Source organism: Cynoglossus semilaevis, chromosome Z (assembly GCF_000523025.1).
Source record: "Cynoglossus semilaevis isolate Cse_v1.0 chromosome Z, Cse_v1.0, whole genome shotgun sequence".
Lineage (NCBI taxonomy): Eukaryota > Metazoa > Chordata > Actinopteri > Pleuronectiformes > Cynoglossidae > Cynoglossus > Cynoglossus semilaevis.
This window is the reverse complement of record NC_024328.1, coordinates 5,924,296-5,939,106: the sequence shown is the minus strand read 5'-3', so window position 1 is coordinate 5,939,106 and position 14,811 is coordinate 5,924,296. Positions and strand designations below refer to the sequence as shown.

General features: G+C 37.5%; 2 protein-coding genes across 2 annotated transcripts in view; one reads left to right on the top strand and one right to left on the bottom strand.

Annotated features, from left to right (window-relative positions):
• The window catches only part of ipo11 (importin 11), an 82,639-nt gene extending 73,754 nt beyond the window's left edge, over nt 1-8,885 (bottom strand). Inside the window, exons 1-4 of the mRNA XM_008336048.3 lie at nt 8,736-8,885; nt 6,331-6,480; nt 4,188-4,288; nt 2,379-2,451 (exon numbers count right to left, since the gene is read on the bottom strand). Of these exons, the coding sequence (XP_008334270.1) occupies nt 2,379-2,451; nt 4,188-4,288; nt 6,331-6,468 (312 nt within the window). The 5' untranslated portion in view covers nt 6,469-6,480; nt 8,736-8,885. The remainder of the gene's footprint in view (nt 1-2,378; nt 2,452-4,187; nt 4,289-6,330; nt 6,481-8,735) is intronic.
• A 485-nt stretch (nt 8,886-9,370) lies between these two features.
• On the top strand, nt 9,371-14,301 carry LOC103397720 (gastrula zinc finger protein XlCGF57.1-like). Its single transcript, XM_017042835.2, has 2 exons — nt 9,371-11,124; nt 12,399-14,301. The coding sequence occupies exons 1-2, from the start codon at nt 10,983-10,985 to the stop codon at nt 13,961-13,963; spliced, it is 1,707 nt and encodes a 568-aa protein (XP_016898324.1). The 5' UTR covers nt 9,371-10,982; the 3' UTR covers nt 13,964-14,301.
• Nucleotides 14,302-14,811: the final 510 nt, after the last annotated feature.

Sequence of the window (14,811 nt, the reverse complement as noted above, 5' to 3'; positions counted from 1 at the left end):
GGGGGGGGGGTTACTTGAGGCAAAGCATAACCAGAGCAGAAGGTGGCTGTGTCAAGGGAACTTGGTGGGTATTTAGTCACAATAAGAATTTTCCCAAAAGCTTAACAGTACTATGGGCATTTCATGTCAAGACAGGAGCTGAGAATCATCAATGAATGTACAAACACTCCATCAAGGCTTCCTGGCTTCAGATCAAGGTCTATTAGAGTTTACACTTCATTAATATTCGCCAGAAACGTGTGAAAAGAACTTCTGAGATGCCCCTAAAGGAAGCTGTGAGATTAATTAAGAGAAAAAAAATCTCTAAATTGTAGGAAAATATGTATTATAAAAAACAGAAACTATTTCCAGTGGGTGAGACTGGATTTCTAAACTGCAATGTCATGAAATTTAAAACAAAGGACTGATGAGTTTACAAAACTCCCACTGATCAAACGAGGCCTCCACACTCCAGCTCCCACATTGACATGCACGGACATGCACAGCACCTCGCAGAGATTCGATTGGACGAAGTGAGGTTATGACTGAAGGGACATATGGTGATTAAATGGCTCTTATCGCTGGCCATATGGGTCCTATCAGTCGTGGTGGTGAAGGGCTGTCCCTTGGGGACACACAGGCTGCAGAAAGCAGGATAGATGGATGGCCACCCTTCGGTGCCACCTGCTGTGTCTCCTCAGACAGATGTATCACACTGTATGATTCCCAAATGTATCCATTTGTGGCAGCATTCTCTTGGGAGCTTTAACCTATTGGGTTTATACTAAAAACCTATTGACCAATGAGTGTGACTCCCAAATGCATCATAGATGCAGCTAATAGACCATTTGAACTAAATGAAAAAGACAGAGCTTTTTTTTTCATTTTTTAAGCTCTGGCAATTCACAGTTAACAAAAGAGTAAATTCTCCTAAATTCAGATCAACAATGCTATTTTCTGGAATTACAGGGGTCTTTGGTTTACGACTTCCCTGACCTACAGTGTTTTGTGGTTGTGTTGTCATCTCCCAAACATTTATTAAAAAAGTCTTGTTCCACCATTCATTTTAGTTGCCTGATGTTAAATATGTAACAGCATTGTCTGTCTTCTGTGCTGACAGTTGTCCTATAAGTAAATTGTTTGAAAAACTCAACAAATCATAGTACTTATAGCAGTGGTTCTTAAACTGTGGTACACGTACCACTGGTGGAGCGCTCTCAAGTGGTACACTGGGGAAATTCATATTTTCACATTAATACAACATTTAAACATAAACATCTTTCTAAACACCTCTTCTGTGTGGTGGAAGCTAATAGAGAAGGCCTACGCTACTATATTCTAATGTTGGTCATCATGGTGGAACTTATAGAGATCAATGTTTTCTCAGGTGGTACAGAGTAGAAAAAGTTTGAGAACCACTGACATATAGTATAGAAGTACATTATATTGCAATATGTTGTTTTGTTATCCCTGTATCTAGTACGTAACAGTACTGTCAGATTTTTGTCAATAATAATAATAATATGATAATAATAATAATGATAATTTAACTTCATTGATCCCCTAGTTGGGAAACTCCAGCCCCTGACAGGCACCATTCCTCTGGGAATTGAACCCAGAATTCTCTGCTCTCTTCTTCCCAGGCAGGTGTGCTAACCCCTATGCTACGGAACCAACACAACAGTAGAGATATCAATACACACCATGATAAATTTCCCTTTCAAAACAGGGACTAAGGGGTTTTGTGGTAAAAAGAGGGGAATTTGCATCTTTGTTGTCTTCTCCTTTCAAAATTAGTACAGTATTTGTTCCAACACAGTAATGTTTACTGTGCCTCAAAGATGAGAAAAGATAACATGTTGTTTCAGATCTCCTTCATGATTTTGAGCAGATTTGTTTGGTCTGGCTGAACAAAAGCTTTTGTTTTAGCAGGTGGCTGTGAGACAGAATAAAAGTATCAAAAGTAGGAAAGTACCTCTCATCACCTGCTGCTCGAAACACTTTGAGAACGGCAGTAACAAGTTTGTCAGCCACAATGTATGGCTGACGACTAAGGAGCAAAACAAGTGAAAAGAAAGGCGAAAAGAACGAATGGATTTGTTACATGTACAGTGATGAAGGATTGTGACTATAGATATGTAAGAGAGGAGAGGAAAGAAATGTTTTAGATAAGAGATAAGAATGTTTTTTAGTTATGGACAGGTTTTGGAAATTAAACAAAGAATTAAACAAAATGTTTAACTACTTTTTTAAATTGTTTTTATCACATGTTAGAACTCAAACAATAATAACTGATGGATAATTATTAGCAGCAAGTATTTGTGCCTCGTAGGGAGGACAACGATGTTGGACTTTGGGGAGAAAAAAAACTTGATTTTGACAACAATTCAACGAATTACCTGATTGACAGGCTCGTTAAAGTTTGTGATGAGACCTGCCCGCAATGATGTCTTCTCCTCTTCTGATAATGCACTGTAAAAAGAAAAGAAAAGAAACAACAACACAACTACATTTAATTAAAGCATGTACCTAAAATATGGACATCACAAAAACACAATGGCGAAAACTTTTGCACCTTTTTGCATAATTCCATGCTTGCAACAATAACAAGAACTGTAACGTAACCGTAACATAAGCAAATAATGCATAGGGACAACATGAAAATGTTTCTTGTGTTTTTTCAATGTTTTTAACTCAGGCTCTCTTTGCTGAAGACGGTCCACAAACTAATTCACCCAGTCTCACTTTGACAACAATGTGCCAGCTGCCCTGGCATTGTTGGATGCAGCTCTTATCCTAAGTGACTCATTAAGTTTTCATTTCAAATTCTACACATGCAAGCCACAAACTTTAATATGGTGATGATATGAATTTGATATCAATCTTTAGTTGTTATGGGATCAATTAAATCCCTAAGTAAAACTCAGTAGTACTCGCCCTGCCAGCAGCTTGGTTTAATCATTAAGTTTAGATAAAGCGGCCACTTTCCTCCAACTCATGTGTTGTAACAAGCAAATTATTTTTCCAGGGTTCCAGGGTTTTCAAATTATTTTAACAGGGTAAAGGATGTCTGAAATAACATAAATAAAAGATCAGAATTTATAATGTTTACTTCAAGGGTTTCCGAGCCATGGCATTGGTGAGTGTTTGATGTGTTGAATAGTGAAGAATAAATCACGCTGTAACCTTGAGCGAGCACATACGGGTGGGAAAAACAAATTACCAGGAACAGAGAGTAAGATTTACAGGTAAGATTTACAATACAATATTTTGGTAATGTTCAAAGTACGATGAGGATTTCAGAAATAGTGGGTGAAGTGCTACAATAAAGATTTACACAAGTTTAGTACAACACAAAGTTTCCCAACTAAAGCTACACAATCCCAAATATGTGTGTCAATCTCTTCAATAAACAACAATGAGGTAAACAGACAAGGACGGATAATAAATAACAAAGGTTTACGATGTGCATTCTATTATACTATATTAATGTATTTGCTATAATGATGATGTATACAGGAGGTCCACAGTTTACAGTGTCATCGACCTACGATGTTTTGTGGTTCTCCCATAAATGTATTCAGAAAGTCTTGTTCCATCACTTCAACGTATGGCGTTAAAACAAATTTCGCATGGGAACTATGTGTGACTCTATGTTTGGAATGCTTTAATGTGTACAGTAATTACAGATGAAAACTTTCCATGTAATTCCACCTACATGTTGTAGCTCAATAGAACATGAACTGTTCTGTTCCCCACAAGGCTTCAAACTCTCAGGTTAAAAGCAGGGATACAAGGCAAGGGCAAAATAGAAGAAAAATCACTGACTTAACTCTTCATAAAAGTAAAGACGCAAGAACTGACACTGGGATTTTTCTGGACTAATCAAAAGAATGAGCAACCTAACATCTTACTAATAATAGATTTATATTTGGTTAAAGCTTGTATTGCTGTGAGAATTGATCATTTTAAAATTCTAATGACAGATTATCCATACTAAAAAACATGTCATATAATCACGAACACCTGTACAGTCTGGGTCATTCAACTTTTACTTCATGAAATACTTGGTAGATTGCTGCATTTTAACATTTTACTTCAAAATAACTTTAACAGGGAAAATGATTTCTCTTTAAAACACTAGAGAAAAATTCTAAAGTGAAGGTGAAAAAGAAAAAAGAAAAAAAGAGAAACAAGCTTGTACTCACTGAGGTGCTACTCTCCTCCAGTATCTGTCGATGCCATTCTTGAAGTACAGCACAGCCAACCACCTCACATTCACATCAAGCATGTGGTTGTTGAAGATATTCTGGTAAGAAGAGGTCAGAAAGATGGATTTAAAAAAAATCTGTAAACATCAATATTGTGGGGGTCGATAAACTCCTGTGAAAGGAGAGCTTGCATACGTCTTCATGGTGTTTTTCTAACAAGTCTCTGGGTCTAAATGAAGAGCTAACTCAATTCTTCATGGTAATATCCTTTCTGTTGTTGCCACAGTCAGAACCATTTGAGGCTGTGGTGAAAGGAAGTAGTCTCTCTGCCACACAAAGGAGTCTTAAACTGAAATGATCTGAGAGCCACTGCCTATCTGAAAAACCCAGATATTTAAGAAAAAGACAATTTATGAAATACTGTGTAATTCCAATGCCAACAGCTAGTGCAAATCAAATATTTTTATTTATCTTAATTTATTATCCAACAAAGGTACATTAACATGAAAATTGAAACTTTTTTTTTTAAATACCTCAGGGGCAAAATTAAATTATCATCAATTTCATTTAGTTGCAGGCTTGATTTGGGAGATTTGGGCTGAAAGTTTTCCCAGAGCAAAGTGTTTTAATAAGCAGATTGCAAAGTACTGCTTTTAAAGACTGAATGTTCCTATTCCTAATGTCACTAGTCACAACTTCAGTTGTCAAACAAAATAAGCAAAAAAAATTAAAAAGTTCAACATAATTTGCAGCTTTATGCTTCCATGTCTTACTCACATAGGTGCTGATACGTCTGTCGTTTTCTGCTGACACTCTTATTACCACATGAATTAAATGCCGGCATCTACAGTGGAAAAAGCTTTTTAACACCACACCACATCTGCAGCGGGTGTTAAAATGAGTTTTGACTTGTGGAATACGGAAGTCAAAGCTTTCAATGTACATCATTTCCCAGTGTCACACCATTTGTTGACCCTACGTGCTTTCTAGATAGGACATGCCGAGTCGCTCTCATGGATGGCATCCTGAAAAAGACGCCCCCTCCCATCAACAAAGTGTTCCCACTATTACTCTTCAGATATCTGGCTGAGAAGTGTGACAGAATTCTCAAAGTCATCCTGCCGTTTGCTGCAGTGGCAGAAGGTCCATAAAGAGCAGTGAAATAATATCAGAGATTGGATTCTTGGCTCTAACAGTTCCATGCTTGGGGGGGGGGGGGGGGGGGAAAAATTTTAAATGAAAGAGGGATTATAGTTTTCTTTTAATATCAGTGTCCCTGAAGACCCTCCATTGTGTATGAATAGAATAAAATACCAATAGCAATACCTTAGCGAGACTGTTTACCTGACTGTAAGACTGTAGCCTCCCAGTTAATGTTTATGATATGCATCAGTGCAACTGCTGTTTAGCTGGCCAAGCAGAAATGTGATTTATTGATGCTGTCCTCCCTGTGCTGTCACTGTAGGGAAGCACAGAGACATAATTCTCTTGTGCTGAATTTAAAAAAAGGAAAAAAAAAATAAGTGCATCATGGGAGATAATAACGGGCTGTGGACCAGAACAACATTGCCAGGTTCACAGAATGAAGTGTAAACACAGTTTGTCAACATTTTCAAAAACACGACACTCAGCAATAAAACAACACTTGACAAGAATCAAGCCAGGACTGTGGCAGGAATTAAAGTAATTACCATCAAATTAATTAACTTTTTGGCATGGTTGTTCCTCTAGAACCCTGAAGGAACTAAACATGTGTGCGTTTTGAATTCCATTCATCATTAACTGAAGAATTCACATGCTCATCTGAGACTGTCACAAAAAAAAAATCATTGTGCCTACTGTATTGCAGTATATCTTAATATATTGTATTGCTGTTAAAAAGGGTTTTGTTTTCACCTCCTGTAAACCAATAATGACTTTTGGGAGTTTCAATTAAAACTATTCCTTCTTCTACTGTTTTCTTTGGCTCAAACTTAACCCAAACCAACATGAAATGCATATGAGACAATGGCAGTTTTTGTTTTGATACAAACAGAGTGGGCAGTGTTGAACAAATGAGCCCCTTGCTGAAGAGAAATCAATACCATAACAGCAACAACCAACTTAATGCGATATGCACCACACTGTTATTTGTCCTCACCAGAAGGACGGAGTAGAAGCCTGGCTGAGTCTCCCACTGTCTGAGCTGCTCTTCTGCAGGTTTAAGCACAGCTGTGTCCTGGCTGGTAGCTTGGGTTAAGGCTTGCAGCACCACTGAACTGGCACTATCCATATCCATGTCTGGATATATCTGCAAAAACACAAGTGAAGCAGAAAAGGGGAGCGGGGTTAGTTGGGGGAAGGGGGTCAAGGAAAAACAAAAATGTGTCTGCCTATTGAAAACCTATTGAAAACCTATTGAAAACATCAATATGTACAATAGACAAGTCACAAGAGGCCAAAGAAGTTCATATTTATAGCAAAGTATGGTATGCTTCTGACAGATTCTGAGTGACCTTTGACCTAAGCAGACTTTTTTGGGAGGTGTTTGTACCAGCTTATAAAACAGCTATTTCTCATAGTCAGCTCTGAGCGCAATGGCGTTCATTTAACAGCATATCCTTCTTTGACTGTCAAGACATTAAAAGGAAATTAATGTGTATATTTCATATGTACACATAATTTTTATTTTCTCAGGCGAATGAAGGACTGAAGAGCTGAAGTCTAAAATCCCAAGAGTATTGGTTAAAAAAAAATCATTTGCAGTAATGCTGTAAACATTGAGCAAGACTGCCCTCTACAGTCCAGAACATATATTTTACACCATTTCTTTTTCATATTTCTAAGATGTTAGCACACAGCCATTTGTGAACAAACTCGTCAAGTAAACTAGGAATGTAATAATTTTAAAAAACAGGGTAATAGAATATGTATTTTTTTCAGTAATATTAAGTAAAATTAAGTAGCATAGTTGGCATATAATTGAGACAAATGTACAAACATTTAGAAAGGTTCCTAAGGTTTCAATATCTTAAAAAAAAGGAAACAGCCAGAAAACAAGAAAATTAGTAAAAACATGTGTTTGTTATTATATTACTGAATGGATATAATCATTAGTAAAGAAGAAAGAAACAAGGTAGTCTCCAGTCAACACAGAAAGGCTCAGGTAACACTATACTTTAACTATGAAAGATCTTTGTCTTAGAGCCAACTCACCATCTCAGAGACAAACAGGTATGTATTTTCATACATCACAGTGGTTTCCTGTTTCTATGTGAATAGATTAATAATACATCTCTAGAGTGTTGTGTATGTACATGTAAAAGTAATTAATAATTAACAAAAGCCCTATTTAAATAATTCTATCTTTCAAGTGTCGTTATCATCAGCAAGGAAACAGAGGTAAATGTTTTTATGCAGCTCCTCTGTTCACTAATAACTGCAGACATTTGACATTGGTATTTTGGAAAATCTTGTGATTTTTGCTGTGATGCACTGCCATCACTACGTCACATGTTCAATGTTCAAACAAAACTTAAGCAAATGTGTTACTTTATGAAAACATTTCACACCACAATTACTGCTGGCTTGTTTGGTTTGTTTTACAAACCTGTAAAAGCCTTAACTTTCGTTGCGACAAGTTAAAACTAAAAGTACTAATTTTGATACATTGTGATTAGAGAGAAAAGACAAATATATAACCTTTGTGGCTTTGGAAAAATACACATTTTTAATGAAATTTAACATTTGAAATGAAACATTTAAGCGTTGTCCATAAATTTAATAGGTGGGATTTCGGGTCATACTGCCTAACCTTTAAAAGGAGGTTTTTAAATGTCACTACACTGTTTATATCAAATACATGAGTGTTATGTCAATACCAAAGGTCTAGGGTTACAGCTTCCTGAGCAAATATGGAAACCATGTATCGGGAAATGTCAGAACGTGCTCCCACTCTGACGTCAGTCCACTCATGTTTATACTAACACATGTCACTGTCAAGGCTGCAGACAATTCACACCGGTTATACTGTGCACAACATTAAGCCAATATGTTGAGGGAAATATTAACACGGACTGAATTGTCAAGTAAAGGTATTGACAAAATAACCTGACACGTGTGCATGTAAGTTGCGCTAACGCCAAGAACGACCTGTGTTGAAATTGTTTCTCACAACACGAAACAATCATATTTTGACGAAAAAACATGAATCAGATTTATTTCTATTATTTTAAGGGATGCATGACCAAAATAAACCTAGGGTGAGGCTGCAACGGCGACATACGCAGCAGATTTTATTTGGATGTGAGTTTTGATAGCGTTGGAGGGTTATCTATGTGATTTGACAGTCGTCGGCTGTCAATTAAATGCATCAACTGCACATTAAGGGAAGACACGGTTTTCTAAAAACCTTTTAAAAATGCACATATAGCACAAAAGCTAAGTTTTCGCTAACTAGCAGGCTAAACATATCCAAAGCTAAACCAGGGGCCGACAACGTCTGATATATTAAATATAACATTTACTATGTGAACCGGGTAATATTGAATATACGGGTAGACTTACCCAGGAATGTGGCAACGGGAAATTGAGTATATTCCTGTTACAACCTTTGTTTAAGCTCCGTCAGTGATAAATGTAATGGGAAATGTTGGAAACACGCTTGTGAGAATGGCGCGAGCAAGACAGGAGTCGCATAGTGATGACGTATGAACTCGGGGTCGCCGGGTATTCTATCAGATTTGCATTCCCTGTTAGGTTTGTATGCTTTGTGTACTCAGTTTTCGCCTGATTGGAAGTAGTTCTGCTTCTCAGTTAAGTGTGTAGCTAGCCCAACATGGATCATTCACTTTTTAACTGTGTTAGAAACCCTTTGATTTATTTTGTTCTGATTTGTTTTTCCGTCACAATCTTCTTGAGAAGTGCATTATTCATTGGACAATTTCAAAAGAATTTGGCTAGATAGGAACATCTGTAAACTTATTTTGGAAGAAGAGCGTGTTAAAATAATGTTAAAGTGAGTGTTGAAGAATAAATTAAAATGAAACTGCTGATGTTTTACGTTGCTAGATGTAAAATAACGATCACATTCTTTCTGCTTTATTGAAAATGTTTATTTCTGAAAACCTTGTGTGATTATCTTCTCATTAATGACGATAATAATAGTTGTATACTATAATGCAAAATTTTGTATTCTGTCTTTTTTTAATTCATGTTCTTGAGTATTTTGGGAGGTTCGCTCATAATGTATGTGTGTGTTAAGACATCCGAACTGTTGTGTTTACCAGTGGCCCTCAATATACTAGGCACAAATATTTTAAAACAGAATTAGTAAAAAAACGAATTGATTTTTAAATTGTCTACATTTTAGAAAGCAATGAAGACTGCATTAACACCACACTATGGTAAAATAGTAGTTGTAAACTCATACCTCTGTTTCTAGTGTGCTACAAACCCTAAAGAATGTGGAAAAGCCCATAAAGAATGTGCAATAACACCTTTAAAACCAGAACCAGACTAATGACTGTCATTGAATAAATTATGTAATTTGTTCAATTAATGAGTCACAAATTAATTGCAGGTGGTTTAAATAATGTTTAAAAATTGTCACTAAACAACTTGTGCTCATCGATTAGAAATAAAAAAGGCATTTTGCAGATACAATCAAACGATACATACTGGATTATTATCATTAACATCACACACTTGTACCATTCTACCTAATCATAAAAGAATATGAATTATGGCCCACAAGATGGCGCTTTACTGCACAACTACTTCAGGCTCTAGACATAAATTACATTACATTACAATACATTTAGCAGACGCTTTTATCCAAAGCGACTTACAATTTTTGTCAGTCAACCAATCAAGCTACAGTGAACATACAAAATACATAAATAAAAGGGCCAAATGGAGGGCCAAAGGAAGCTCATAATTTCACTGGGGACACTTCATTATCGGTTTGATGTAGAATGCTGGGCAAAAATAATTTACATAAGATGGAACATTTGAAATATGTCGCCATTTAGTGGCGTTATCTCAAATTATAGTGGATTTGTTGGAACCCAGGAAATTAACATCAACCTTTACCATGCCCTGTACCAGTGTTTGGCGGATCGTATCTGGCCCACGGGACATAGTTTGCCCATGTCTGATATTAAATTTTGGTGATGAACATAGACCAAATACTCCTGTGACGTTCTAGTGATTAATTTCCGAGGATATAGAGGCTCATTTAAAGCACTGCTTATTATAGCGTTACCCAAACCGGCACCGGTGTTGATTGACTTCCATTAAAGCTTGTGAATAAAATGCAATTAAAAAAATAAATTAGAATGACTAATTTGCAGTATCCGGGAGCTGAGCCACACGATAATATAAAGAGGTATTTTCAGCTACATCGCTCTAAAAGGTCGTTCAAATTGTTTCTATGCGAAACCGCTCTGGACAATGGAGAGCATTTGGAGATAAATCACCAGCGAACGTGCAGCCTATGCTGTGTGAAATGAGTGGAGAGCCGCCGTAGGGCGCGGGGCGAACGACTGTTGAATATCCGATTTGAAATTGATGTCTGTGCGGTACACAACGCCGGCTTTCTCCGTGGCAGCACTTTGTTTTTCTAAAGCCATCTTACGCCACATCGCAGATATTCTCCATCGGTCTCATCTCTGGGACACTCATTCACCATAGTTGATCATTTGCTGCCAGGTTAAGTGTTTTATCCAGAACCTACGGTCTTCGTGCGTGTGAATACTTCCTGCTGCAAGCAGAGAAAGGAGAAGGCGCCGCTCAGTGCTCACCAAGCGGCTAATGGCGGAGGAGATGGTCAGTGTCTTAGAGGAAAACGAAGCGGAGAGCAAAGAAAGAGTGGAGCAGCCAGAGAAAAAGAGCTGCCGTCAGAGGAGGCTGCTTCATGTGGAACCAAAGCCCGAAGGCGGGCTGCACTCAGCAGGCAAGTTCCTGCTCAGTAGAGAGTCAGACAAGCCGAGTCGCCAGCCTGGCTCACTTTTGTTTTACGGTAACCTCGACGCCATATTGGCCATAATAAGACAAAATCGTAAACAAGCACAAATGAATGAATGGGGGGCGTAGTTTTTACGTTTCTCGGATTATCCAGCGTTAGTCTCTATTCAAAGATTGGGTCGTAGAACAGCGTCACAGTTTATGATGTCGTTATCGTTGGTGAAAAAACAATTGAAATATAAATTAAGTGATTAATTACAATTGTTTTCATTACATTGAAATTTAGTAAAAATGACAAATGGGAAAAGAATTAAAGAAATTAATTGAAAGCGTTATCATCTTTCTAATCGTTTGACATATCAGTGAACAGTCATTCAACGTGTGTGACCAGTCAGCAATGTACAATGATAACCGTAATGTTAACAATTAAACGTAATAATATTTGTAATTATTGCCAGTAAATTGTAAATGATTAAACGTGTGATTGAAAACCATTACATCAAAGTGAAAGGAGGTAAATCAGTTAACAAGGACCAGTTAGCCTTAAATAATACTTTTGATCCATTAGATAAATTGTTAGGTTTTACGAAAAGAAAACCTGACCAGTGAGACTGATTGACATCAATATTGCCATATTTCATAAATTCACAATTAACTGCATTACACTGTGTATATTGTGTATGACATTAATCCATCCTAGGAACACAGGAGAAGCTAGACCAAATTCCAGTTTACCAATCCATTAGAGGGCCACAGTCATATTCACTTTAAATTTTCAATCAAAAGGTTTGGTATACAGATGTAAATCTCCTGGCAATGATTTATTTCATTGTTTTTGCCGTGCACTGCAATTTAACAATTGTAATTTCCGTTTATGCCACTAGATGGCGGCATACACAACATACACCTTTTTTACACACATTTTCATTTGTGCACAAATGAATCGAGTATAGTATTAGTATTAGTATTATTAGTATACTAGTATATTTATAATACATATAATTCTTTAGGTCGGGTTTCATTAAATATGGAATTATCTGGAAGGCAGTGTCATATACTTGCACATGTTTCTGAGTACCAGTAGGTAAAAAACAGTGACAATTATGCTCAGGGCAAGAGAGCTACTCTTGCCCTGAGCAAAATTGTCACTGTTTCTTTTTTAGACATAAACGACAGCATTACAGTATAGTATCACAATGTGTTCTTGTGTTTTCTACTGTGGATTCCTCCCACATTCAAAAACCCCTCCACTCTCTCCTGCAGATTCCGAGCAGCCATTGGTGATTAAAGAAGAGGACTGTTGTTCTGTTGTGTTCAAAGAGCAGTTGGAGTACACCCACATCAAAGAAGAAGAAGAGGAGTTCTGCATCCAGAAAGAGGGGGCTGATAGCACTGCTATAATGCTGAAGATTAAGAAAGAAGAGAGTCAAGATTCAAAACACCTTTCCAAGAGTCACACTCAGGAGAGCTGGGAAAACTGTGGGAGATCGGAACAAGCAAGGGACTCCTACAGAAACATTGAGGCTGAGGGTCATACTGAAAAATCTTCTGAGGCCGAAGACAGTGATGATGAGCAGGAGACGGCCAGTAAATCCCTATACTTGACAAATGACACTGTGACAACTGACAAACCTAGCCGTTCTGACTGTGATAAAACATTATTCAATGGGGACTGCTTAAAGGCAGAAGAAAAGCAGAGCTCAAAAGAGGAAAACGCTGACATCATTGCTGTGATTGTAAAGGTGGAAGAAGACGAGGAAAGACCTGAGTCCACCCACTTTCTTCAGACTCCAACTGTAGATGTTAAGGATAACTATAGAAAATCTAAAATAGCTAGTTGTGCTAGCCAGAATGAACGAACACATCGAACACATACTGAAGGTGATACATTTTCTGAGACAGAAAATAGTGACAATGATCTTAAGCAGAGTAGCAACCTAGAAAACCTTAAGATTTTAAAAAATAAAAATTCCACTGAAACAAAATATGACACTAGTTATGAAGTCAGCTGTTCCCGGTTTGGTAAAACCTCGAAGGAACATGAGAATAATAATACGGAAGAAAAATCATGTAGTTGCATGGACTGTGGTCAAAGATTTATCAAACATGGTTATATAAAATTACTTGAATCAAATTATTCTGAAGAAAAGCAAGAGTATTGTACAAGAATAATAAAAAAGAGAACTCGAAAAAGAAATGGGACAAATTCTTTAGGAAGGAAATCATTCAGTTGTTCTGAGTGTGGTAAAAACTTTACCCAGAAGAGCAGTCTGAGGACGCATAAGAAAATTCATACAGGAGAAAAACCATTTAGCTGTTCAGAGTGTGGTAGAAGATTTATCAGAAAGAGTGATCTGAAGAGACACGGAACAACTCACCCCGGGGAGAAGCCGTTTTGTTGCAATGTGTGCGGAAAGCGATTTACCCTCAAAAGTGATCTAAAAAGACATGGATCAAGTCATCCAGGAGACAAACCTTTCAGTTGTTCTGAGTGCGGCAAAGGATTTACTCTGATGAGCAGTTTGAGGTCACATGAAAGAATTCATACAGGAGAGAAACCATTTAGTTGCTCTGTGTGTGGGAAAGGATTTACATTAAAAAGTGATTTAAAACGGCATGAAATTATTCACACTGGAGAGAAACCATTTAGTTGTTCTGAGTGTGGCAAAAAATTTACTCAGAAAAGCAGTCTGAAGACACATGAAAAAATTCATAGTGGGGAGAACCCATTTGGTTGTTCTGAGTGTGGTAAGAGGTTTATTGAAAAGAGCTACCTCAGGAGGCATGAGAAAACACATGCAAGAGCAAAGGCATTCATTTCTGACTAAAGTGAAACCAAAGAATGCCAGCGTCTTGACAGACAGTTCATATCCTGTTCATGTTTCTGATGTTTTTTGGAGAACAGAAGGTCAGAACTATAAAAAGAAATTTGAAAGAATGCCTGAAGAATCTCTTTTAAAATGTCGGTGCCAGTGCTTGTGTTAGAGCTGACTTTCTGATATTTTATTTTACAGTAGGTACTTTATCTCAGAACAGTACAGAGAACGTCAGAAGGAGCTACATTGTGTATTTGTAAATTTAAAAAAGGCATATGACAAAGTGCCAAAGGAGGAATTGTGGTTTTGTGTGAGGAAGTCAGGAGTGGCAGAGAAGTATGTTAGTTTGGTGCAGGACATGTATGAGAATAGTACAACAGTAGTGAGGTGTGCTGTTGGGAGGACAGAAGACTTCAAAGTGGAGGTGGGACTACATCAAGGATCGGCCCTGAGCCCCTTCTTGTTTGCTTTGGTGATGGACAGATTGACAGATGAGGTCAGACAGGAGACATGTGCAGAGGAGGGACAGTGGATACATTGGTAGAAGAATGTTAGAGATGGAGCTACCAGCTAGGAGACAAAGATGAAGGCCAAAGAGGAGATATATTGATGCAGTGAGGGAGGACATGCAGATAGTTGGAATCAGAGTAGAAGATGCAGAGAACAGGGAGAGATGGAAATCAATGATTCGCTGTGGCAACCCCTGAAAAAAAAGGGACAAAGCTAAAAGAAAAAAAAAAGAAGACTTTAGCTCAGAACCGTAGGTACATGGTTCCTATTTCCAAGCAAGGGACTTGGAAGAGAAAATCTAGGGAATCTTTCAATAACTCGGTGTTAGCTTAATTATTCGCACTATTTTC